Source organism: Diaporthe citri (assembly GCF_014595645.1).
Source record: "Diaporthe citri strain NFHF-8-4 chromosome Unknown scaffold_1, whole genome shotgun sequence".
Classification (NCBI taxonomy): domain Eukaryota; kingdom Fungi; phylum Ascomycota; class Sordariomycetes; order Diaporthales; family Diaporthaceae; genus Diaporthe; species Diaporthe citri.
This window is the reverse complement of record NW_025064846.1, coordinates 10,244,773-10,268,751: the sequence shown is the minus strand read 5'-3', so window position 1 is coordinate 10,268,751 and position 23,979 is coordinate 10,244,773. Positions and strand designations below refer to the sequence as shown.

General features: G+C 41.2%; 5 protein-coding genes across 5 annotated transcripts; 3 read left to right on the top strand and 2 right to left on the bottom strand.

Annotated features, from left to right (window-relative positions):
* Positions 1 to 441: 441 nt before the first annotated feature.
* On the bottom strand, positions 442 to 4,036 carry INS49_002672 (uncharacterized protein; the record flags this gene model as incomplete). Its single annotated transcript, XM_043163479.1, has 4 exons — positions 442 to 1,314; positions 1,377 to 1,798; positions 1,856 to 3,533; positions 3,587 to 4,036. The coding sequence occupies 4 exons, from the start codon at positions 4,034 to 4,036 to the stop codon at positions 442 to 444; spliced, it is 3,423 nt and encodes a 1,140-aa protein (XP_043031985.1).
* Positions 4,037 to 4,958: 922 nt separating this feature from the next.
* Positions 4,959 to 6,586, top strand: INS49_002671 (uncharacterized protein; the record flags this gene model as incomplete). The annotated part of the gene is made up of 2 exons (XM_043163478.1): positions 4,959 to 5,013; positions 5,076 to 6,586. 2 exons carry the CDS (start codon positions 4,959 to 4,961, stop codon positions 6,584 to 6,586), a joined length of 1,566 nt encoding a protein of 521 aa, XP_043031984.1.
* An 829-nt stretch (positions 6,587 to 7,415) lies between these two features.
* Positions 7,416 to 8,474, bottom strand: INS49_002670 (uncharacterized protein; the record flags this gene model as incomplete). Its single annotated transcript, XM_043163477.1, has 5 exons — positions 7,416 to 7,561; positions 7,717 to 7,781; positions 7,847 to 7,889; positions 8,079 to 8,355; positions 8,412 to 8,474. 5 exons carry the CDS (start codon positions 8,472 to 8,474, stop codon positions 7,416 to 7,418), a joined length of 594 nt encoding a protein of 197 aa, XP_043031983.1.
* Positions 8,475 to 11,079: 2,605 nt separating this feature from the next.
* INS49_002669 (uncharacterized protein) lies at positions 11,080 to 12,188 on the top strand (the record flags this gene model as incomplete). Its single annotated transcript, XM_043163476.1, has 3 exons — positions 11,080 to 11,596; positions 11,653 to 12,126; positions 12,181 to 12,188. The coding sequence occupies 3 exons, from the start codon at positions 11,080 to 11,082 to the stop codon at positions 12,186 to 12,188; spliced, it is 999 nt and encodes a 332-aa protein (XP_043031982.1).
* A 9,377-nt stretch (positions 12,189 to 21,565) lies between these two features.
* On the top strand, positions 21,566 to 23,638 carry INS49_002668 (uncharacterized protein; the record flags this gene model as incomplete). Its single annotated transcript, XM_043163475.1, has 1 exon — positions 21,566 to 23,638. One exon carries the CDS (start codon positions 21,566 to 21,568, stop codon positions 23,636 to 23,638), a length of 2,073 nt encoding a protein of 690 aa, XP_043031981.1.
* Positions 23,639 to 23,979: the final 341 nt, after the last annotated feature.

Genomic DNA, 23,979 nt, shown 5'->3' with positions numbered 1-23,979 from the left:
TTCCCCGCCCACAGGGCGTGCATTGACAACCGCTCGCCCAGAATCCTGCCGCTTTGGGCTGTCTAGTACAGCCCATACGCCCTTGTCGCTGCACCACTTCGTCACGTTGCATGCAAACAGAAGGTATCTTTGGCAAAGGGCGTATGCTGTGGACGATCTGACAACACAGAGAGAAACAAGTACACTGTTTACTTCGAACCAATCAATTCAAGTGAGCAGCCCGAAACACTAGCTCAGGGGTATCGAGTATACTGAGTAAAACCTACACAGCGCCGTTCAAGAATCTGCATTCGCACAATGTATTGGGTCCAGTCCGCCCCCGTACTCTTAGAGTCCCTACGTGCACCAATTCGCCACCGAGCTCCTTGCGAACTGCAAACATCAAACATAGGAAATAAGCGATGCCTGGCTTGCACCCATAGTTTTCATAGAATCAATACATCAGTGCAGTCGAGGGCTCTTCCGTCGTCGCGCACTTTGAGAAAATTCTGATGGTGGCATGTTTTCAACGCCGTCCAGATGAACCTTTTTGATCTGCTTAGAGGGGATCCTAGACGTGCTCTTCTTGACAAGAGGTACGGTGTTATCGTCGGCCGGAGGAAGGGCAGACATTGTGCTTGCAGTCGGGTCGAATAGCAGCCCGGTGGTTGTGAGATTTGCGTTGACCTCTCGCAGACTCTGGCTCAATGGGTTGGTTGCAGAGTCGGAGGAAGCTGGCCGGGACGGAGACTTAGCCTCTTCAGATGTATCAAGATCGTTGAAGATAGGATGTGCAGGTGTGGCTTTGCTCGGTGTGGCTGTTGGCCGGCTCGGTGTCTGCAAAGGAGCGTGGGGAATGCCGGCGATGACAACGTCATGAGCGGCAGTCCGGGGCAATTCGGTAGGATAATGGTATTGAACCCTCTTAGGTGTCTCTCCGGTGGGCTCGTATTCACGGAGAGCGGTGCTCGAGATGTCTTCCCTTAGCTTGCTCAGAGGCTGGCAAAGACTGTCGTCAAGGGGCTGCAGGTCTTTATGTAGGGTCTCGATCTCCGTGCCCATCTTCTCCCCGATGTCGTGCACTCTGTCGAAAGTACCCCTATAATGAGATGAGATGTTGGAGAATGAAGAGTCGACTGTATCCGACAAATTAGCCACGGAGATTGTGTGTTGTGCATGGTGCCCCGCGTTTTCTGATCGAGCTCGAGTTACGAAGTCATCGAGCTCTGTCATCTGCGTATCCAAGTCTCTCATCTGTTCATCTACCACACGAACCGTCTCGGCGTGCACTGATTTGGTCGTTTTCTGGATCGAGGTACTATGCTCATTCGCCGCCTGCGTTTCAACTCTATTAGCACGCCAATTTCATCATGTCTTGCATTCGGGATCAAACTCACAGTCCAGTCGTCCTGAAGTTTCGTCTTCAATACGTCGCGAGACTCGGACACATCTTGCAGTAGTTTCTCCTCGTTTGAGTCCCACGCATCCATGCCCGTCGAGTACGCCGTGACTTGTCCTTCGAAGGTTTCCGTGGCGCCCTTGACACGGTCTTGGATCCTGGCAGCCTTGCCGGCCAGACGAGTCTCCTGCTGCTCGGCGTGGGCGTTGATAAGTGTTGTGATCTGTGCTAGGAGCTGCTGTCGATCTTCCGCCGCTTGTCTCCTCTCCTCATTGACAACCGTCTCAATTTGGGCTGAAGTGGACTCGTTCGATCGCAGCATAGTCTGACTTGCGTCTTCCAGTTGCCTTCTCAAGGAATCGGATTCGCTTCGCTGAACACTAATGTGACGAAGCAAGTCCTCGAAAATGGTCTTGAAGTCTTTGCCAAGAGAGCTATAGGACGCATGGAGATGAGAATGGAATGTATCCAACTCACTCATCACGTCGGCGGCTATTCTCTCAGCAGCTGCGGCGATGGCTTGGAGACTTTCACCAACCCGCTCCTTGATGTTGTCTCTGACAACCTTGATCTCTTCCAAGACATTGTCCATGTCATCCTTGGACCGCTGCTTCTGCTCTACGAGGTCGTCCCTCGATGCAACAAACTTTTCAAGATTTTCGTCCAGGAAAGATTGAGTAGCTGACAACTTCTCCAATTCCTCCCGCACGAAGTCTTGCATTCTCTGAGAAACGCCAGAGATGTGGCTCTCTTGATCGTTTCGGAACTCTTGAACGCGGCTCTCGACGAGTTCGGTGACATCCGATACCTGAAACTGCGACATAGCCCATGTGCTTCGGTTGAGATCTTGCAAATCCGACTTCCTTTTGTTCTTGGCTCGCAGACCGCTCACATCACCGACAGTTTTCTTGAGAGTGTTGATAAGCTCTCCGCCCACAGTTGTGAGTTTTTCTTCCGTCTTCTGATGGGCCTCGCGAAGTTGGGTTTCCTCGGCAAGCGTCTTCCGTGTGGCTGCCAGAACGAGTTCTGTCTGGTCAAGAACGCCTTGCGTCTCATCAAGCTGCGCTTTTGTGCCCTCGTGCTCCTTCTTGAGTCCCATAAAACTCGAAGTCAAGGAGAAGAGCTCTTGCACTTTGTTGCGCAGGTTTGATTCCAGCGTCATAATCTTGGCAGCTTGCTCATCGGCAAGGATACGGCGAGACTCGCTTTGAGCAGTCATTTCCTCGTAGGCCTCATTGGTGAGATACACGCCATTGCGCAATCGTGTAGCGATTAACTCGGTCTTGAGCTTCTCAATCTCAGCCGTAAACTCCTTCAACAATGCCTTCTTGTTGATAAGAGTGTTGACCTGGGGCTTGTTTCTGATATTCTTTGCCCGGAAAGCGTAATCAAGTGTAGAAATGGTCTCCTCGAGGTTGCTTTTGGCAGGTGAAATGGTCGCGATGATGCATGTCTTTGTCCTCCCGCCGAGAGAATCCTGCAGGAGTCGGGTAAGTTTGGACTCTCTGTATGGGATGTGAGAGCTTTTGTCAACGAGAGCGTTGATCACGCGGCCCAGTGTCAACAAGCTCTTGTTGATCAGGCCCGCTTCTGCAGCACGTTTGTTCTCCGCTCCAGACCGTTGGATATTCTCGCTTCCGGCAAGATCAACAAGATTCAGCTTTCCAAGACTGATGAAGTCCTCACCACTGCCACCTGGTCGCTTGGCATGGACTGTGATGGTGAAGACGGTATGACTTCGACTACTGAGGTCGTTGCACTTAGTCGCGGCGACTTGTCGCCTCAAACTTCCTTCCTGTAATCGCGCGATACCTTCTGCAGCGTTGGTGATGTGTCGCTCCTCCACTCCTTGCACCAAAGTTGACATGTGGCCCTTCTTCGACAGGTCGTCAAAGATCTTCAGCTTTGCATTCTCGTCCGGAGTGAGCAGGTCGCGTAGCTCCTCATTGTAAAGCTCGATGAACGAGCAGCGAACACAGTTCTCGGTGCCATCAGAATCGAGCCTGTTGAACAAAGCTTGCAAGACGCGCGGAACAATACCAGCTTCGGGGGCAAGAAGACCTAATGATTCGGTCATGTCACCAGACATGGTATAGGTCTTGCCAGTGCCGGTCTGGCCATAAGCAAAAATAGTGCAGTTGAAGCCAGCAAGCATCTATGAGAGTCAGCGGCCTGGTGCCAAAAGATTGTAACCCATGGCTGACTCACGTCTCCCAATATGGGTTTTACCACGTCGTCAAAGACCATTGATTGATCTGCTGCTTGCGAGAAGACACGGTCAAAAGCATAGGTCTTGTTGCTCAGTGCATTTGAGCCCATGGACAACTCGACATGCTGTCCCATCACACCATTTGTTTTGACGACAAGAGCGCTGTTTTCGCCGACCTCGCGCTCGCTCCGGCCTCTGCATCGTACTACCACGGTGATATTTGTCTCGACATTGAAATCCGTCTCGAAATCGCGTTCTTTGCGCTTCATGCCTGCAGCCGGCGACGTTCTGGTGGACGAGGCAGTCTCAGCGCGTGAGGCGGCACCGGACCTGTCGAGCCGAGATGTCACGGTGGCGGCGCTCTGGGGCCTGACACTGGGGGCGCGTGTCGTCGATCCGGCTCGTATGCTTGCGCGACCAACGGCGCCAGGTCGAGATGGAGGCGGCATGGCGGCTGAGGATTGGACGCCCCTCCTCAGGGGAGCCTTTCGTTTGGAATCCAGGGTGAAGGCGTGCACCAGTGGTGACTCGGGGGCAGGTTGATGTTGCTATTCGAACTGGACGCTGCTGTACGCGCAGTGCCTTGGGGGGAAATAATCAAACAAATCAGTCCCTCGTGATTATTGTTGGACGCGAGAGGGAGCCGAGGCAAGTTGATAACGTGTTCAGCGCGTCGGAATGTAGAAGCAAATGATGAGGGTGTGAGGGTATAACAGATTGATAGCAAGCACTTCGGAGCTCTATCAGACAGGGTCCAGTATGATCCATTGGGGGAGGGGCGCAGACTCCAAGGTTGACTAGCATGAGCAGATGAAGTTTGCGCGTAGCTCCTGTTTACAAGCGGGCAAAAGGCGGGTCTGGGGGCAGCGGCACCCCTGCCAGGGCCGTTCGCCCCAGTTCAACCCGACATGGATGTTGCTGCAGCAACTATCGATAGGACCTTGCAGGCACGACCGTTAACCCCTGTCGAAACGGTCCCTCCTGCCGGGCGTGACACATGCAGATGACGTTTTGGAAGTGTCCCGCGCTTTCCCTTCCGCTCACCCCCCTTGGGCCCCTGTCCACCCGCCTTTAGACGCATCACGCGGCGGTGGCAGGCCGTGATTGACACTGAGACCAAGGCTGACTAGACGATGTACGTTTGCAGAGAGCTCTAACTTCGATCGTGAACTAGAATTACAGCCGCTCTCCACAACATGATCTGTTGCAGAGCAGACCAAGCTTGTAAGGCTGACCACACAGCCCATCACTTCCAGACGTACCAAGCTGCTCAGACAGCCATTCCGTTTACTTGAGCGCACCTGCCGACCGCCGTCCCTCCCCGCGAATCCCTTATCTCCCACTTGGGTGCGCATGTCCTCAGCTCTCAACATGGCGTCGCTCTTCAGCGCTCAACTCCATCCAGGACGCGCACTGGGATTCCTTGGTATGCTGCCTCTTACCACAAATACATTACGTCGTCTTGGTTGCTGATATCGCCTTCCACAGTTCTCGGCGCATCTCTCCACGACATCCTGACCCGACTCAAGGCCGAGCCCCAACGATTCCCGAAGCTCGACCTAGTATACTCGCCAACTGATCCGGTCAAAGAGCCTGTCGTAGTCACGCTTCCAGCGAACGGAGTACGTTTACGTTTCGATGGCCCTGAACAGCGCCTTCGCCTGGTCGAAGTCGTCGACTTCACAAAGAACCACATCACCTTCAAGGACCAGAGCACAGATCGCGACTTGGTGAAACCACCACCCGACCCTGCAACTCATTCTCACTCGGGAGAACCTGCCACCGAGCCTACCTTCAAACACATATACCAGAGATTCCTGGGTCCCACTTACGATGGCGAGTTCATCCCAGGTTCCGATGGGCAAGGGATTTACATGCTATCGTACCCAGGCGTAGCTTTCACGTTTCCTCTGGCACAGTCGGCCTATTCGCCCGACAAGGATGTCGTGACGCTACTGTCTTCTTCCACGCAAGTCGCCACGTCGATGGCAGTCTTCAGCGGGGACTCCTGGGCCCAGTCTCGGGAGACACTGTGGACCGAGGTCCTCCCCAGTGTCAAGTCGTTCGCACCACTTGCAAAGGGCAAGGATGTCTGTCCAGATGAGATATCACTCGTTAAGATCCATGGAGGAGGGAAGATACAGTTGTTCAAGAAGTGGACCAGCAGCTCTACTTGGATATTCCTGGGCGACACGACTCCGCAGGAGCTTGTTGCGGAACTGGGACCACCTGATGCCATCTACCGCAAGAACGATCAGCGCATGTACATCCACAAGATTCGCACGGCCAGCAACAGCCGGACGCGGCCAGATGGTGATGGTCTGCGGCGACCAGGTGATCTGACGGACACGGACCAGTCCTCCGCGAATACAATGTCTGAAGACTCCAACGATGACGAGGCAATCGAGGAGGACTTTGCTGGCAATGTGTCTGGCGAGTGTTTCTACAATTACTTCTATCTGGGTTTCGATGTTCTTGTGTCTACACCGACGTCTCCCTCTCAGCCGCCACCATCCCAGGACAAGTCTGGACTTCCAGAAAAGACCATCAAGTCGGAATCACCAGATCGCCTGGTGGCAACCAAGCTGATACTGCACGCCAATGTGCCAGGCTCGTACCCATTCAACCGGCACCGACGCTGTAGATGGGAGATTTCATATCTGGATCAAGCCTCGCCGGAAGCACCAGTCGGCACCGAGACGCCCTTCGCCGATATCTCGAAACACCTGCGACAAGAATGGCAGTCCATCTACTCCTCGGAGGCCGAAGCCCTCCAGAAGCAGAGAGGCATGGTACTCAACCGGGGCTGGGGCGACAGTCCTGGGAGTAGCTGCGAGCTTCTTGGGGGCTGGGAAGACAGCGGCGATAGTACGAATGTAGGCGTCGGTGCCAGGCGTGCTGATGGTAGCGAGGACTCTACGACTACGTTGTACGGCTTCCCCGGTCTCGTGTTTGAGGTACTCAAGAATGGGTACGTCAGTGCCTTGACAGTCTTTTGATGGCTTGTCAACAGCCTGTCAACTGTGGCCTTATAGCCAAGGCCGCCGTCGTATGGAGCTGCTGAGCGATCAGCATGTGGCATTCAGGTATCTGGTTTGCAGGCGGATGGGAAGGAGCTCAGCGTGTTGCATAGGAGACATTTCAAAGTGGCCGTCACTACCACTCTCCACCGTCATTTGGCCGTGGTCTTGGTTTTGCCATGGGTCTCGTTACAGATCTGGGCGTTGGAAAGGCGTCATATTTGGATCGGTGATGGGCATTGCTTGAGGTCCTCTAAGGCCGTAATTGATAAACAATGATATCTGCGAAATCGTGACTTTTCTCGTTTACTCGTGTTCGAGCGCTTCTCCATAAACCCAATTATCATGTCATCAAAGATCGCAAGTGCGGCGCATCCTCGCTTCACTTTCTCTCCTATCTTCCTCAGCCGGACTCTAGTTTCCGTCCCTGATTAAGGAGACAACGCTTCCAAAAGATCGCGTAGATAAACCATGAGCTGTGTATTCCTTCAAATTGGGAACTTGTCTTCGCGTGTTCCAGATGTCATGTTGCGAAGCCTCGGCACGTCTGCACGTCTTCGCCGACCTCCTGTGACCTCCCCTCCGATCTTCACCACCAGCGCTCTGTCGCAGACGGATTGGGACTCAATCCCGGTCCACCAATGTCGTTCTCTTCCATCCTCACCCAAGCACCATTGTGCCGAATGTGTCTCACAAGCTCAATATCATCAGTGACACTGATGCCCAACTGCGCAGGTGAGAGTATGCGCTGTGCCGAACCTTCCGCCTTGTGGAAGGCTTTTTCTTCATGGGATCCCGGCTCGAGCTGCTAGGACTTTCCCGTCCGAGGATCCAGAGCATCAGCAGACCCGTACACGATCTTGCGGTAGATGGGTCGGTAGGTGGGAATTGACACGACGAGAAAGCCGGCGCATATCTCGGCCTCAGAGGCCCATGCTGCTGGTACCGCATCCCCTTTGGCGCACAGGTTAGTAATTATCGCTTCTTTTTTTTTTTTTTTTTTTTTTTTTTTTTTTTTTTTTTTTTTTTTTTTTTTTTTTAGGGACCATGTGCTTTGTAAGAGGCGATTCTGCAAGCTTTGACGGCAGCAACGCAAAGGAACGACATACAAGAGCCGTCGAGCGAGCCGACTTGGAGAGCGAACACGAGACGGATGATACTAACAACACAAGCACTAAAACGTAAGACTGTCAAAAGTGTTGCCCCACATAGTCGCGATTCAAAACTGGTTCAACTTACCTCCCGCCCATGGCAAACGAGAAATAAATCCACCTCTTTTTCTCTTTCGAAGCATTCAGCCTTTGGACCTGTCTGAAGGGCAGGAGAAGAATTATGAAGTCCGTGATGATGTTGCATATGTCACGGTACCCACTACAATGGCCCACTATATAAACGCCGCAGCTTCGCCTGCGGTTCGTAGACTTTTAGCTCTTCTCTCCTCGCGCAACAACAAGTTATTATCACGGCTTACGAGCAGCACCGTAACAGCATACAGTGGTGACAAGCTGTAGGATTCCGTACTGTATGCAGTGGCCTTCGAGAGAATCATCCCAAAATGATTCAATCGGAATACATTGACATATAGCGCCGGTGGCACTCATCAGCGACCATGAGAGCGTGAAGACTCCCAGTGCCCAGAGACAGTGACGGAAGCGGCGATATGGGAAGATGGATCCGTAGAGGGCGAGGATGCTAAGCTTCAAGAAGCCCATTGACATGACGTACGAGACCTCGGTAGTCATGGCCGTCTATGATGTGTTAGCCGACGGGTGATGTCTAGTCAATCTGTTGTTCAAGAACCCACAATCTGAATCCCTTTCTTGCTTGTGATGAAGATGACATGCCGCTCACCGCCATACCTTGTCATTAGTCCAAAGCTTGTAGCACCAGTCGCGACGAAAACCTGCAAAGCAAGACATTATTAAGGATTCGCTCTCACAGTGGTCGGTAAAGAAGGATCTCATACCCAGGAGATGACGAGAAACTTATCACTGATGTGTATATACCAACGCCGGTGCATCAAACGCCGGCCAACAAGTCGGAGGAAGACGAATAAAGTGCTCAGGAAAGCAGTGACTATGGTGCAAACAAGAATACCGACAACTCGACTGTCACTGGAATGCTGCAGAAAATACCGATGTTGCTCCGGGGTGGGTTCGTCCCCTTGGTTGGACATGGTCACTAGAACTTTCGTCGTAGATGCAATGATGAGTACGCTGTATACCCAAGGACAGAGAATGGACTGACGTGCTGACCGACCTGAAGAGGGGAACAAAAATATGGTCTCAGGGGGCAAATTTAGCTGTGCTGGCTCAAATGTTTTGGCTTCGCCTGTCCCTCAGTTTCATATAGAAGTGTGAAATGTCTAATTGTGTTGTACAAGAAGCCTGGACGCGAGGTAATGGGCGTTCAGCTCGATGACGCACTACTGCGCCATGCCCACCCTACCATGAGTTACTTGTGCAAAACATCTCGAGACTTTTCCAGTGCTGAAAAATTCCTACAGAATCATCTGTGGTAGCACTGCATTTTAGTCGGTGGGGGCTGTTCCTCTGGGTGTTGGGAGTATGCTGTTCAAGTGGCACAATGGAGAGTGCGGCGTTGCAGCAAGACGACCTCATCAGGGGTCCTTGTAGGTCACTAATGGTGGGCATCTCGTATATATTTAAAGAACCGTTTAGAGCTGCAAATCACGTTTGTCTGCATACGGGGCTGGAAGAGCAGTTGCTACCTTGCCGCTCCTCTTTGCTTTCAGACAAGCCCTGGAGACTCCGTCGATGTTTCTGAGTCGATTTGCTGTGCTCTTACATGCTCAAGCTTAATTCGAATGCAGTCGAGAACTGTGTTGGGTCCAATTTGTAGAGTGTTCATGTTACAAGTGTGCTGTGTCGACATACTGTGCCTGTCAAAGGGGACCTGAGCGGTAGACTTTTATGCAAACGAAAGACCCAGTCGGGGCGTCATACGTGAGATGGCGGACGACTTCTCTGGAACAATATCTCCGATTGCAAATGACTCTTGACCTTCTTATGAGATAATGTGGATCCGTGTTTCACACCCACGCCCAGATGCCAGTGAAATACAACACGGTCTGCATCCTGGAGTATTTTAGGGATTCAAACCCAATTACCCGTGTACACTTCATGACATAATACTCTACCCATCCAGTTTATAAGTACAAACCGAGGTTGTTTTTGGAATGATTGTCTAACGCATTTAATCACTACAGTGTTCTTGTTGCACGAGAAAACCTGTAGTCCAATCTGACACGTTCAAGAATTCCGCTGTTTTTGGACTCTTAGCGGCGACACAGTGGTATTTAATGCCATGTGCCACGGCATACCAAGGCTTTCGCGAAGCCAAAGGCCTCAGAAAAAGTTTTTCAGCCGATTTGTGATTGTAGCACAATTAGGTAGACCAAACTAAAGTTGATTCACTTGAGGGCTGAAGACTGTTCCAAGTGGCTTGTTTCTGGAACCTCACTTCAGCGAAGGCTCCAGAAACCAATTGCCATGTCATACAAAATGGGGAGTCTGCTATCCCTGTAGAAGGGTGTCCACACAGATACGGCGCTTGAGGCTAAAGTCAGGCAGTGCCCATGGCGTTTCATCACGGTTTAATCTGGAGACTTTGAACCCAAATAATTCCGCTAATCTCATAATTCTGATTCAGTAGTGCTCACCGTTGACTGCGGTAGTTCCAGAATAGTTAAAAGAATGCAAAAACGTTATCTGCGGCTCTATAGACTATAGGAAATTATGGTAGGACTTCGTCGCACCACTTCTCCCAAGCCAGAAGACGCGGACGATACCAGCCTACTGGCTTTCTCTCCTGACAGAAAATTAGTGGCCTCTGCAGGTTGGAGAGAATTCGTTCGGCCATGCTTGGATGCGTAAAGCAAAGAGTAGGAGATGTGGCTCAACTCTAAAAGGGAGTAGCTAGCAACTGAGGCGAGATCAAGACCGCCCACATCTTCTACAGCACATTTCCAATACTGCTGTCAACCAATACGATGGATATTACCCCTTCAGACTAGCAGAAATTGAGGCCAGTGAGGTACATCTCTTATTTCGATGCGGCGTAGTACACATACTAAAGTGGAATGAATTCAGTGGGGCTCACCAACTGGCAGCTTGTATGCTGCGCCAAGTACTTGGAAATGCACACCCCTTCAGTTGGGACCCACAGGTTTGCCCTTGTTCCGCCTTGTCCGTGTGCACCAACTATCGGCAAGGACGGAAGCAAGGGGCGGGAGCAAGGTGGGAAAGCAAAGGATCGATATAACGAAGATGATGGTGTGAGGATAGCTGTGCTTACAAATAGAGATCTCACGCTTTGCAGCCTGAACATCAGCTTCCAAGACTCATCAATACGAACCATACGTTTCTCAAAAATATTACTTAAACCAAGCTTTGCATAATCTCACAGAGCCTCAGTCTTTTCCTCGAAGTATGAACCATTAGTGTTTCAAGATGACTCGTCTCGCACCTTACTACGAGCAACACAAGCTCGAGAACGTCCAAGGCCCAGGGGATTCTCGTCCAACGGCTGCCCAGATAGTCAAAGATCAGGGCCTCATTGACAGCCCCGAATGGGCCGGCAGAGTCGTTCTCATCACAGGTGTTTCGCCTGGAGGGCTCGGGGTTGAGACAGCAAAGGCCATCCATTTGACGGGCGCGGACGTCTACATCACTACTCGAAACCTTTCCAAGGGCGAAGAGGTCGCCGAAGAGATCCGAGCGGATGGTAAGCCTGGAAAGGTCGACGTCGTCCAGTTGGAATTGGACTCGCTGGACAGCGTTCGAACTGGTGCGGCCGAGTTTCTGAAGAAGAGTGGCAATAAGCTCAACATTCTCATCAACAATGCCGGCATGTACCCAAGAATTGACACGCTTGAAATATGCGCTAAGTTCTGGTTAGGAATCATGGCCTGTCCAAAGGGCCAAACCAAAGATGGCTTCGAGTTGCAGTTCGGCACCAACCATCTCGGTATGATTTCCGCCTCCTAGTGAGAGAAATTTGCGCAAATTCTAACATCTTTTAAGGCCATTTCCTGCTCTTCCAACTTCTCAAGGATGCTCTTCTGGCTTCAGCAAGCCCTTCATTCAACTCCCGCGTCGTATCAGTGTCCTCCGGCGCCCACCGGAGTGGCAAGATCAACTTCGACGACCTCACTTTCGACAACACCGAGTACACTCCGCTTGGGGCCTATAGCCAATCCAAACTTGCCAACGTACTCTTCGCAAATGAGCTAGACCGGAGGTATCAGTCCAAGAACCTCCGAGCTCTGAGCCTACACCCGGGTGGCATCCTCACTCCCCTCACGAGGTACCTGCCGACCACAGATGACATCAAGGCCGACAAGGAGCTCTACAGGACCGTGAAGGACCCTGCTCAAGGCGCTGCGACTACCGTTTGGGGTGCTGTGGCAAAGGAGTGGGAAGGCAAAGGAGGAGTCTACCTCGATGAGGTTGCTGAAGGATGGCTCACCCCGCCAGATGCGTTGTACTTGTTGGCAAGTACGACCCTCGCTATTAGGAGGCTACTTTAGTTATCCCCTACAGGGCACGTAGCCTCTTAAAACTTAGACAGAATAACACCAATACACGATTGCTTCCTATATGATTATCATACGTACGAGAGACCTACCAATACTAATTAGTAATCATGGGTATTATAAATTAATAAGGTAAAAGAGGCAACCTTATAAGGATTTTTCTAACCTAAAAATTACATCCTTCTTATTAATAAGCACTATATAGCAATAATTACTTCTTTAAGCCTCCCTATACCATTAAACTCCCTAAGTAAATATTATAAAGATTAAATAAACTAAGTAGCATTTCCTATAATATCCATATGCATATTCATTATTATTTAAGAGATATGCATTTATTATATATAAAACTCTATTAAAAACGAACTTATTATAAACCCATCTTTAACTCCTTTTTAAAACCCGGCAAAACTTAATAAAGCTTCGTTTTGCTAAATAAATAAAGCTTATAATTATTGCAATTGCTAAATAAACAAAGCTTATAATTATTGCAATTACTAAAGCTAATGCAACGTTATGTTATAAGCAAGTATAAGTTATGCATTATGCTTTTAGCTAATATAAAAGGACTTAATAATAGGAGAAAGCCTTAGCTTTTAAGGCTTAAAGGAATTAATAACTTCTTTTTTTTAATAATTATAACTTGCTCCTTATTAAATTACTATTATTAACTTACTTTTAAACATTACTTATTTTATTAATATTTCTTTATTTTATTAATTTTATTTCTTATAATATTTGCTATAAAAACTTGCAAAAATAGTTAATAATGCTAAGGAGCTACCAGCTCTTATTAAAGAGTATATAGTTAATAAGATGCTTACTTAAACTTTAATTAACCTAGCCTATTATAAATATATTAACCTGGAATTATAGTTTACAGCCCTTATATAGGGAGCATTAATGAAATACCTAATCACTTACTTAGCAAGTACTTTAGTAAGTTATATGTAATAAAATCTTTATAATAACAATTTTTTTATTGCCTATTGTAAGGATTATGTAATATAAACATAGGTAATGTTTAAAGTACTATTAAATCCTTATTAATAATGCCTAAAAGTTTTCCTTTAAATGCAAGGTATTTATATAAGATGTAATAACTAACCTATGGCATTATAGTTAGTTATCATGGCTTAAGTTAAGGAAAGATTAAAATAAACTAATAATAAGCTTTGTAATGCCCTATTAACCCTAAAATTAAGCATAAATAAATATTGCATGCAACTTTAAAAATAATAACTATAAGTATAGCCTTTATAAAAACCATAAGCAAGCTTTAAATAATAATAATTGCCAAAAGGGTAATCCCTGGGACAATATTTACTATTGCTACCAGCTTTAGGCGCGCAATTACAAAACCTAAACTTAATAATATAATTTATTAAAAATTAAATATAGCTAGCAAGGCTCATTATTATTAGCAAAGAAATGGAAATAAAGCTTATATTAAAGATATATACTATACCCGGCATAACCTTAAGCTACTTTAAAAATACCTTTATTAAATAAAAAGTATAACCTATATAAAACTCTTTCCTTATAATACATTCTTAATAAATATTTAAATTTAGCAAAGTTAGCATAATTTATAAAAACCTTTAATAATTTTCATAAGTATATTAAGGATTTATATAACTTATTAAATAATAAGATAAAGATATTTTTTAATATTTATTATTATGCTAAAATTTAGCTAAGTTAATTCTATATGGTTTTTCCTTAAATGCTTAAAAACTAAGTTAAGGCCTATTATCTTTATTTCATAAATTAAATTAATATATTTGCAATAACATACCTTAAAATTAAAATGCATTTTAATATAAACCTTAATTATTAGCATTATTATATAAACTAAATAATAATAATATTTATAAAAATAAAAGTATAAAACCTAAATAAAGATTTGCATAAGGTTTTATATTTAATGCTTAATAAGCTGTAACTTTATTAATAAGCATTAAGCTAAGATTATGCTAAAAAGAATAACTTAAGAATAATAATAATTAAAGCTTATAAAAAAGTTTTTAAGTTAAAAATAGCTCTTTTTAAGCTAGCTTAATTATATAAAGAGTTATTTTTAAATTTAAGATTTATAATAAAAATATAACTTAGCTGCGTAATTATAATTTATATTATAAATAAAGTTTTAAATTAATATTATATTAATTGTAAGTATAATGGCTAAAAGCTAAAAGGAGAATAATAATTATAGTTTTAAGCGTTTTAAGGAAATTAAAGATTTAGCTAATTAAACTTAAGCTATTTAAGCTTTAAGCAGCTAAGATTTTATAGCATTAGCTATAAAGCTTAAAGTAATAATGCTTATAAAGAAGGAGGAAGAGGATAACTTTGGAAGAAAAGATATTATATTTATAAGAAGAAAGGATGCTAATTAATTAAACATTTAGCTAATAAGCAATATTTAATAAGAAGAAGCTATTTAATATAATATAAATATAAAGATTATAATAATAACTTTAATACTTTTTTAAGTAAGTTTAAAGAATATAAAATAAATAATAAAGATAAATTTTATAAATATAAAGATAAATAGGATTAAAATAATAATTATAATAATAATACTTATATTATAAAGGTAGAACTTAATAAGGAAATTCATTATGCAAATATTAATTTCCTAGCTAATAAAGCATTTATATACTAAATTATGAAAAATAATGTTTTTTAAATGGAAATAATTATTATAGCTAGCTAGTTTATCTTAAAGAATAAATATAACTAAACTTATTTTTAAGGAATCCTGCTGGATATTAAAGCATTGTTAATATTTACGGCTAAATATAAGCAATTTCTTATATTATAATAAAAAGACCTAAAGTATTAAATTAATTTAATTGCTGCAGGGAAAGCCAAAGTTAAATTTAATAATGAAATAATTATTAATTTGCTTAACATAATAAAAGTTTCCACTTTAATTAGTTATATTAACTTCCATATCATTTAAGCATAAACCCTATTCCTGCTTTACTTAATAAACATAAATAAGCTTTAAATATATTATAATAATATTATAAATAAAATGGTTTCTTTTAATAATATAACTATTATATTAATATTTAGAAAATAAGGCTATCTATGGTTTTTCCTAAATTAAACTATTAATGCTATATATTTCCTTTTGGAAATAGAAATAAGGAGACTTTATTATTACTTTAAACACCCATTAATAAATCAACTATGCCGGATGCTTAAAAAAGCTAGCAATTTAAATATTAATAAATAAGCAATGGCAGAAATTAAGAAAATGTATTATTATTATTAAATAAATAAACCCGTACTTAAGCGTTTTAAGTTTATATTATATAATAATTATAAATTTAATTATAAAATCTTAGTTAACGTAATATATTTAAGCAAATATTTAATTCTTTATATTATAAACTAGGCTATTGCTTTTTAAGGAGCGAAATTTTTAAAATTTATATTTATAAAGACTATATAATAAACATTATAAATGCTTTAAATTAATATATATTAAGAATTATTAAATGTTATTAAATATAATATAGGAATAAACTTTGTATCTTTAGAATTCCATTTAAAGGCATAAATAATGGGAATTAAATATAAATAAATCCCTATAAAGGCATATTAATTTATTAAGAAAGTTAAGAAATACTATTAAGCCCTTAAATAAGCATATAAAATCCTATATACTAAATTATATAATAATGTAAATAACGATGCTATTTTGCAAATAGCTATAAAAGCTATTAATAATATTGCTAAACTAAATAAATTAATCCCTATATTTTTAATTTTCAGTGCCTACCTATAAGTATTGCATAAGTTATTATTATTACCATTAATATAAAAGTAAGTAAAAGCTATTTTAAAGGCTATAAAGATGCTGTGAAAAACTATAGTTAAATAATAAGTGCGAAATGTATTAAATATTAAAGTTAAACTTATTTTTAGCATAAAATACCTACTGCAATGTAAAGTTTGTATATAAAGAGAAAGAAAAGGATAAAAGGGTTTATATAAGGTTATTACCATGAATAGCTATAATATAACCTTAAATATGCTAAATAAAGCTGCGACATTCAGGTTAATAATTATCCAACTATACTATTAAAACAATAATGAGAAAATATAACCCTTATAAGTAAAAAACCTAGCTATGGAACCTTAAATGCAACCTATTATGCAACTACCATTACCAAAGATAAAAAACTATATTATTATATTATATATCTTAAAGAAAGAAAATAAAAACTATAACTTAGCGATTAAATTAAGATAAGATGGAGTTATTATAATATTAGGCTTATTATTTAAAGAGTTTAATAAAATGGAAATTAACAACCTTATTATTAAAGGTATCTTTTAAATTAAAAAATAATTAGCAAAGCAATATAGTAAATATTATTTCTTTAAGTTTTGTATAATATAGGAGGTAAAAAGTAAAACCATAAAACCTTATAAGAAATCCTAATTTATTATTTAAGGTTATAATAATAATAAAAAGGGATTAATCTTAATGCAAAGCTTAATTATTTAAAGAATAAGCTAATAAATAATCCTTATACTTACCCCCTTATTAATTTAAGAAAAAGGCATAGTTCTTATACTTTAAGATATCATTTAAGCTTACCCCTAAGTAAAGTTAAAACTATGCAAAACGATCCTTGCAAAGCTATTAAAGAAACTAAGAAATAAATACCCTTTAGGCATAATTATTTATATTATTTAACCCTTATATGGCATAGTAAAATCCAGCGTTTATTAATTTAATACATATTAGAAATATTATTAATAAAAGCTTAAGATAAACTGCTCTATATATAATCCTTGCTTAATAATTATAAAGCCTGCATAACCCTTTAAGATAATAAGCATATAAATAAATAATATATTAATTCTATTTATGTTAAAATTCCAGGATAAGAAGGAAATTAAGATAAAAGCTGCAAAACTACAAAGAAAATCAAAATAAGCTAATGCTTAGAAACTTAATAAATTATAATAAGGCTTACATAACTATAAACATTATTAACTTAATTACTACTTAATAAAAAGAATAAGCTAATAAACTTGCCCTTATTAATGTAATAATTAAAAATGCTTTTTAAAGATACCTTAAATAAAAAGCCTGCAAAGTATATATAGCTTTAATTTATTAATTAAAAGCTTTATATAATCTTTTAATAGCTGTATAAATGCAAAACCTAAAGGCAAAAGATTATAAGAGCCTAAATATATAATTATTATAATAAATGAATAATGCCATGTAAGGAATTAAATATATACCCTTTAATCTTAAAATAGCAAAACTTTTTATATTTATAAATAAATTATTTATAAATAACTAGGACTTAATATTTTAACTTAAATATATTATTATCCTTATAAATAAAACTTATAAAGAAATTAAGGGATTTATAATAATAAGCAATATTCTTTATTAATTATTAATAAAATATAAACATATTATTTAAAGCATGCTAATAAGCAAAATTTACAGCATAATAAACAAAGTAAATATTGGAATCTCCCTAGCCATAATAATCAAGATAGCTATAAAATAACTTTTATTACCAAATATACCCTTAATTATTTATATAAACTTATATAGCTTATATAAATACCTTATAAAGCTAAGAATAATAAAGGAAAAGCACCTTATAATTAATATTATATTATTATAAGAATTATATAAAATAAGAAAGATTGCCAAAATAAGGTAAATAAATAAGAAAAATAACCCTGCTAATGTAATAATAAAACTAACTTTAAACACTGCATTATAAAAGCTTATTAATAATAATAAGCTTTGCATATGGATAAATGAATTAGTTAAGAAACTTAAAGTAGCCTCTTCCTGCTAAGAAAGGAGCAACTTGCCATTAGCACCTTTTCCTTCCAACCTTATCACTGCTAATTGCAAAACCTTATACCTCCTAAACTTAAAACCCTTAACATAAACTTTAACCTTCCACACTTTAATTAACACCTTCTTAATACCTTATTACATATAAGGACAACCTTATAATTATTAATATTATTAATAATCATTATTTTAAAATTAATTTTATTATTATTATTACCTTTTATTGCTATTTATTAACAATAACGTTAAAATTAACTTTTATTAAATTTATTTATAACTTATTAACTTTTCTTATAACTAAAGAATAAATTAATAATTATTACATAATAATTATAAAGTTTTATACTATAAATATTTATTTTAATTATTAAATTCCTATAAAATCTTTTTCTTCTTATTATAATAAAAAATATTAATAATAACTTATAAAAATTATTTAATACTTTTATTAATATGCCTTATAAGGATAATAATAATAAGCAAAATTATTTAGCAAATATTACATTTACTACCTATGCTAAAGATATAATTAGTATAATTATTATTATAATTACCATTAACATAATTAACATTAAAAGTAGCTTTGCTGCAACCCTTAACTAAAATCAAGATTCCCCTGCAAACATTATAACTATAACCTTAATTAATAAAATAAATATTATAACTATATTTCTATTAAGTAATAAGATAAAGATTGAAATTATTACTAAGGCTGTAAAAAAGGCTAAAATTACCTTAATTAATAAGGATAAAAATAAGCTTATTAATCTTATTAGCTCTTATAGCAAAATCATTATTAATAATGCTTATTTAATGAATATTAATAAGGATATTAATAATAATAACTCTTATCTACTTGCTCATCCAATAAATATTAATAAAGATATTAATAATAATAACTTTTATTTACTTAATATTAATAGCAATTTAATTATTATTAATAATAAAAATAATTAAAACTAGGCTAATGAAACCTTAATAAAAATTGCAAAGATTGCCTTTAAATTCACTTTTATATTAAGCATTAAAAAGAGCAAGCTACTTATTAAGATAAACTCTTAAAGAATTATTAAAATTAATAAGCTAAAAGCTATAACTATAACCTAAGCTAAGATACTTTTCTTAAATAATGTTATTATAATAGCTATTATTTAAATTATTAATAACTTTTAATATTAAAATAAGCAAATATTATTTAATAATATAGTTAAAAAGCTATATATTTATATTAAGAGCATTAAAACTCTTAATGCAAGATTATATAGCATTCCTAATAATAAAAACCATTAGGGTAATCATTATTTTAAATGCTAAATTATTGCGATTTCCGTAATAAATAACTTAATAAGGGTTTTAATCTTAAATATCTTCTATATATATTAAATTGGAAAGATTTAGCTATTAAAGGACTGGATTGCCATGCTAACCCAGCTTTAAAACTTTTTATATTAAATCATTAATAAATATATGCAAAGCTTATATATAAAAGGACTTATTAAAAAATATGCATTATTGCCTAAGCAACCTAAGCAAAAAATAACTATTAAGGAAATTAAAAAAAATAATAAAAAATAAGAGAAGAACTTAATAAATAATTAAGCTGCTTATAATGCTTAATTTTAAAAGAATAAAAAGTAGCTAAAGGAAAATAATTTAAAGCAATATTAAGTGCATTTTAATAATAAAAATAAGGATAAAGATAATAACGTTTATATTATAAAGATATATAACAAAAATGAATATAAGCTAAAGAGTTTGGCATTAGCTTTGTAAGCATTAACTTCCCCTGCGAAGAAGAGATTTAAAACTAAGGCCCTTATGCGGAAATTAACAATCTTTATAAAGAAGCAACTTTAAAAACTAAGTATTAAGGATGATGGATATAATATTTAAGGAATAATGTAATAATAAAGGTTGTAAGTTTAAGGAATGATATAATAGCAAGGGTTGTTAAAACTTGCTTTAAAACTTATAAGTTATAATTTTAAGCCTTTTTAATAATACTTTCTTATGATAAAGGTTATATATACATAATATGCAATGAATTATAATTTTAGGCTAATTATAATAAGGATTATATACACTCATTAAAAGAAGAGAAAACTTCAAGTATTAGCAAGTATAACCCTTGCTATTAAAAGGCTATTTTAGTTATTCCTTATAGGGTACATAGCCTCTTAAAACTTAAACAGAACAATACCAATATACAATTGCTTCCCATACGATTATCGTACGTACGAGAGACCTACCAACAGTACTACCATGGCGGCTATGCTCCACAGGCCTTTGACCCTCCGACGGAGAAGAAGCTATGGGATATAAGCTTGCAGCTCACTGGAGTTAGCGAGTAGCACAGTGATTGGACTTCGGTGGGCATTTTGCCGCCAAAGTATCATAAATAACTCACAGCATAACATCGGCCGGAAGGAATTTTGTTTGGCTACTAAAGTACTGTCTGTATGGACAGTATCGCGCCCATAATGCCTGATGCCAGGCCTGTCCTGGTACACAATTTGGATGTCAGACGGCATCAGCAGCTACCACCGCGTCACAATGAGCAGTCGCATCCTAATTGAGCCCAAATTGTCCGCTCAACGCATAGATATGTAGGTACCGGAGCGAATAAATACCTCGGAAAAGATCTAATCTCGTTCAACTCCATTCAGACCCTGTCCTCCTTGAGCACATCTAATATCTACGCTCAAAGGCTAGTTCGATACTGTGGATTCTCGTCATATTTATGGCTCGCCACACTCGAGGGACTGTTCTGGCCGGAATAGCTGGCAGACTTGGCCGAACACATCCCTCCGTCACAGTATCACTACCGTATTGCAAACCGACGGCCATCCTTAGACGCATGCTGCAGAGCATCATTTGGTCGCTTCCAGGTGGGATGACTTTACGCACGCCTAGAGGTACAGGGGCGGTAACTACCTTCTGTATACCCAAGATCGTGGGATTTGTGTAAATTGAATCGATATTTCAATTCAATTCTGGTGGTAATCTAGTGCATGCCATCGTCATATGGCGGTTGACAAAAGTTGATACTTGACTAGTGAGGCATTGTCAAGGCCTGGCCATGCACATGATAGTATTAAGATGAGCTTACTTCTCAGGTAAATCGAGTGATCTTGTAGCCTTTCCTACCAATCCTGACAGAGTACACGTGCATGTGCAGCCCCCTTCTTTGTGGAACCTGGCTAACGTCAGCGGCTATGCAGCTGGGCGTGGCACTAGCTGGAGGAAGAAGATGGGCCGTTGGTCTCGATATCTTATTCCTTCCAACCGTTTCAACCGGGGTTCCAAGTCGTGATAATCAATCGCAGACACTTGAACCAGCCTTTCGGAATTTTAACTCCTGATTGCGTGGTTCTGAGTCGTATACAGCACATCATTGTCCATAGATACCCTCCTTGAAATGGACATGCCATTGATGTCTAATATCTACCGGCCACGCCATAGACACCGGGGCCGCAATGCCGTGATTAGGACGAGCTCTTATCCACCATGGATTGACGTGACTACTGGCCGGGCCGGCAAGATCATGGCATCTTCCGGGCATGTTCCCGAAAGCTGGTCCTCGGCTGAGGCGTTGACGTCTGACGCAGGAGGGCCGTTCGACCTTACGGGCGGCCATCAACAGCAGAAGCTCCGGTATGAGCTCACATTGATGTATCAATCTGCTCATATAGTTGACGGGTCTGAAAATATTCGCATACTTCACCTTCTCCCGGGAAAGCGAGACGACCCCATTCGGACACGGTTGCAGTCATGCTCGGTCGGCAACCCGCCAAGCTATGAAGCCGTCTCATATGCGTGGGGAAGCAAGTTGGATAACGCTGTGATTATTGTCTGCGAGGGTGGAGTCGATTACCATGTTGAGATCCCGCGAAGCCTCCACGGGGCTTTGAAACAGCTGCGACACGATTCCAATCCTCGCCTCATCTGGGCCGACGCCATTTGTATCAACCAGACAGATGATGAAGAGAAGAGCTGCCAGGTACGATTGATGCGGCAAATATACCAGAAAGCCACGAGGGTGGTTATCTGGTTGGGGGATGACTACGAAGCGGGTTGTGGAGCAAGTACCCTCTTTGGTGTTATCAGCCAGATGAATCACGGCGAATCCTTAGCGATGCCACCACCGGAAGATCATGACTTTTGGATCGCTTTCGGGCAGCTTTACAGGAGTCCTTGGCTCTCGCGATTGTGGTGTTTGCAAGAGGCAGTCTTGGCCCCGTCCGCTCAGGCCATGCTTGGGGAACACTCCACGCCATGGAAACATATTGGCTTCGCCGCGACATGCATCAGCGATGTGCCGGCTCAGACTTTTCAGTATGACGATAGTGCGTTGCTTGGTGTACACAATGCCTGTCTGATATATGGACTGTCGCATTCAAATGAGAGCCGGCAGCTGGTTTCCTTCCTACAACTACTCACGCTCACCAGGCCATTTGTGGCGAGTGACTCTAGAGACAAGATTTACGGTATCCTGGGGATTCCGACAACAGACTCGGATCCTGATGCCGGCGAACCGTTCTTACAGCCTGATTACACCAAGACACTATCAGAGGTGTACATTGATTGCTCCTTGGCCATCATCCGCAAAACTCAGTCTCTCCGGCTACTGTCTTATGTCCAGCATGGACAGCTTCCCAGACGAGTAGCTGACGTCCCAGCGCTAATAGCGGCGGACGAGACGCTGGTTAAGGTCCCATCGTGGGTCCCACGCTGGCACCAGTACTTTTCAAGAACATTAGCGCCACAGGAGGAAGAGCCGAAGACTTTTGAAGCATCTGCCTCTATGAAAACCCACTCGGTGCCCAAGACTGATGTGAGAGGGCTCGAACTGATAGCATATGGGGCTCGAGTAACCCGCGTCAAAACTGTCTCTCGCATCATCGACGCCTCCAAGACATTGAGACACACTTCGGCAAAAACGGCCAACAAACTCTGGGTAGAGTTCATCGGGCCCCTAAAAGCATCAACATCGGACCCAGGGGAACTCTTTTACACACTAAGTACCCTGCTCACTGCTGGCAAAGACTGGCTCGGAGGCGTCATCGAGGACAGAGAGCAACACTTTGCCGACTTCCTGGCCCTAATATACGATCCCATCTTACTTTCTGGTGGTGACCCTGGAGTGCTACGAAGGAGGTTTATGGAGGCAGATGAGGGGGGTGAACCGCCTAAGTATATATCCTGGGCTCAAGGACCGTTGTTCCAGAAACCCAACGTGCTTCAAGATTTGCTTTTCCGGCCCCGAACAGATCTTGCGCTGCCACCCGTCGCCAAGACGGGGCGGGCCCATTGCTTCCAAGAGGCCATGCGCGGTGCGTGCACCTGGAGGCGCCTCATTGTTACCGAAAACGGCCACGTCGGGCTTGGCCCTCAGGCAACTGAACTAGGGGACGTCGTCTGCATCCTCGAGGGCGCCATTATGCCTCTCATTCTGAGGCCAGAAGCGGATAGTGATAGCTTCAAGCTCGTTGGCGAGGCGTATGTACAAGGCATGATGTTCGGCGAAGTCAAGATCTCTGAGGTGGAGCAGATCGTGCTGAGCGACAAGCCTTTCGTGGACCCTGTTGGATTGAATGTAAATAGCCTGCCTTGGTAGCTCGCTACGGTGGAAGTAAGAGTGGGTTCCGTTTCAACAAGGTGAGAGCGAGGAATTTGTACACGTGGAAAATTGCAGGTGCTATATATATATATATGATTCAATGTTAGATGCGTTCAATTCCTCCTCTGAATCATAAATGCGCAATAAACAAGTACATCTACCTCAACGTTTCTAATGCTGCTTAATCATGGGATTGGTTTTAATACACACCTTGGTAATCGCGATTACACGAAAGAAGTATTTGACAATTCGCATATAACTGAGAAGCAGGTGGTAGCTTGATCAAAAGCATGGTGAACGAGCACAGAGACCAGTAATAGTATGAGTTCTTCCCGAGA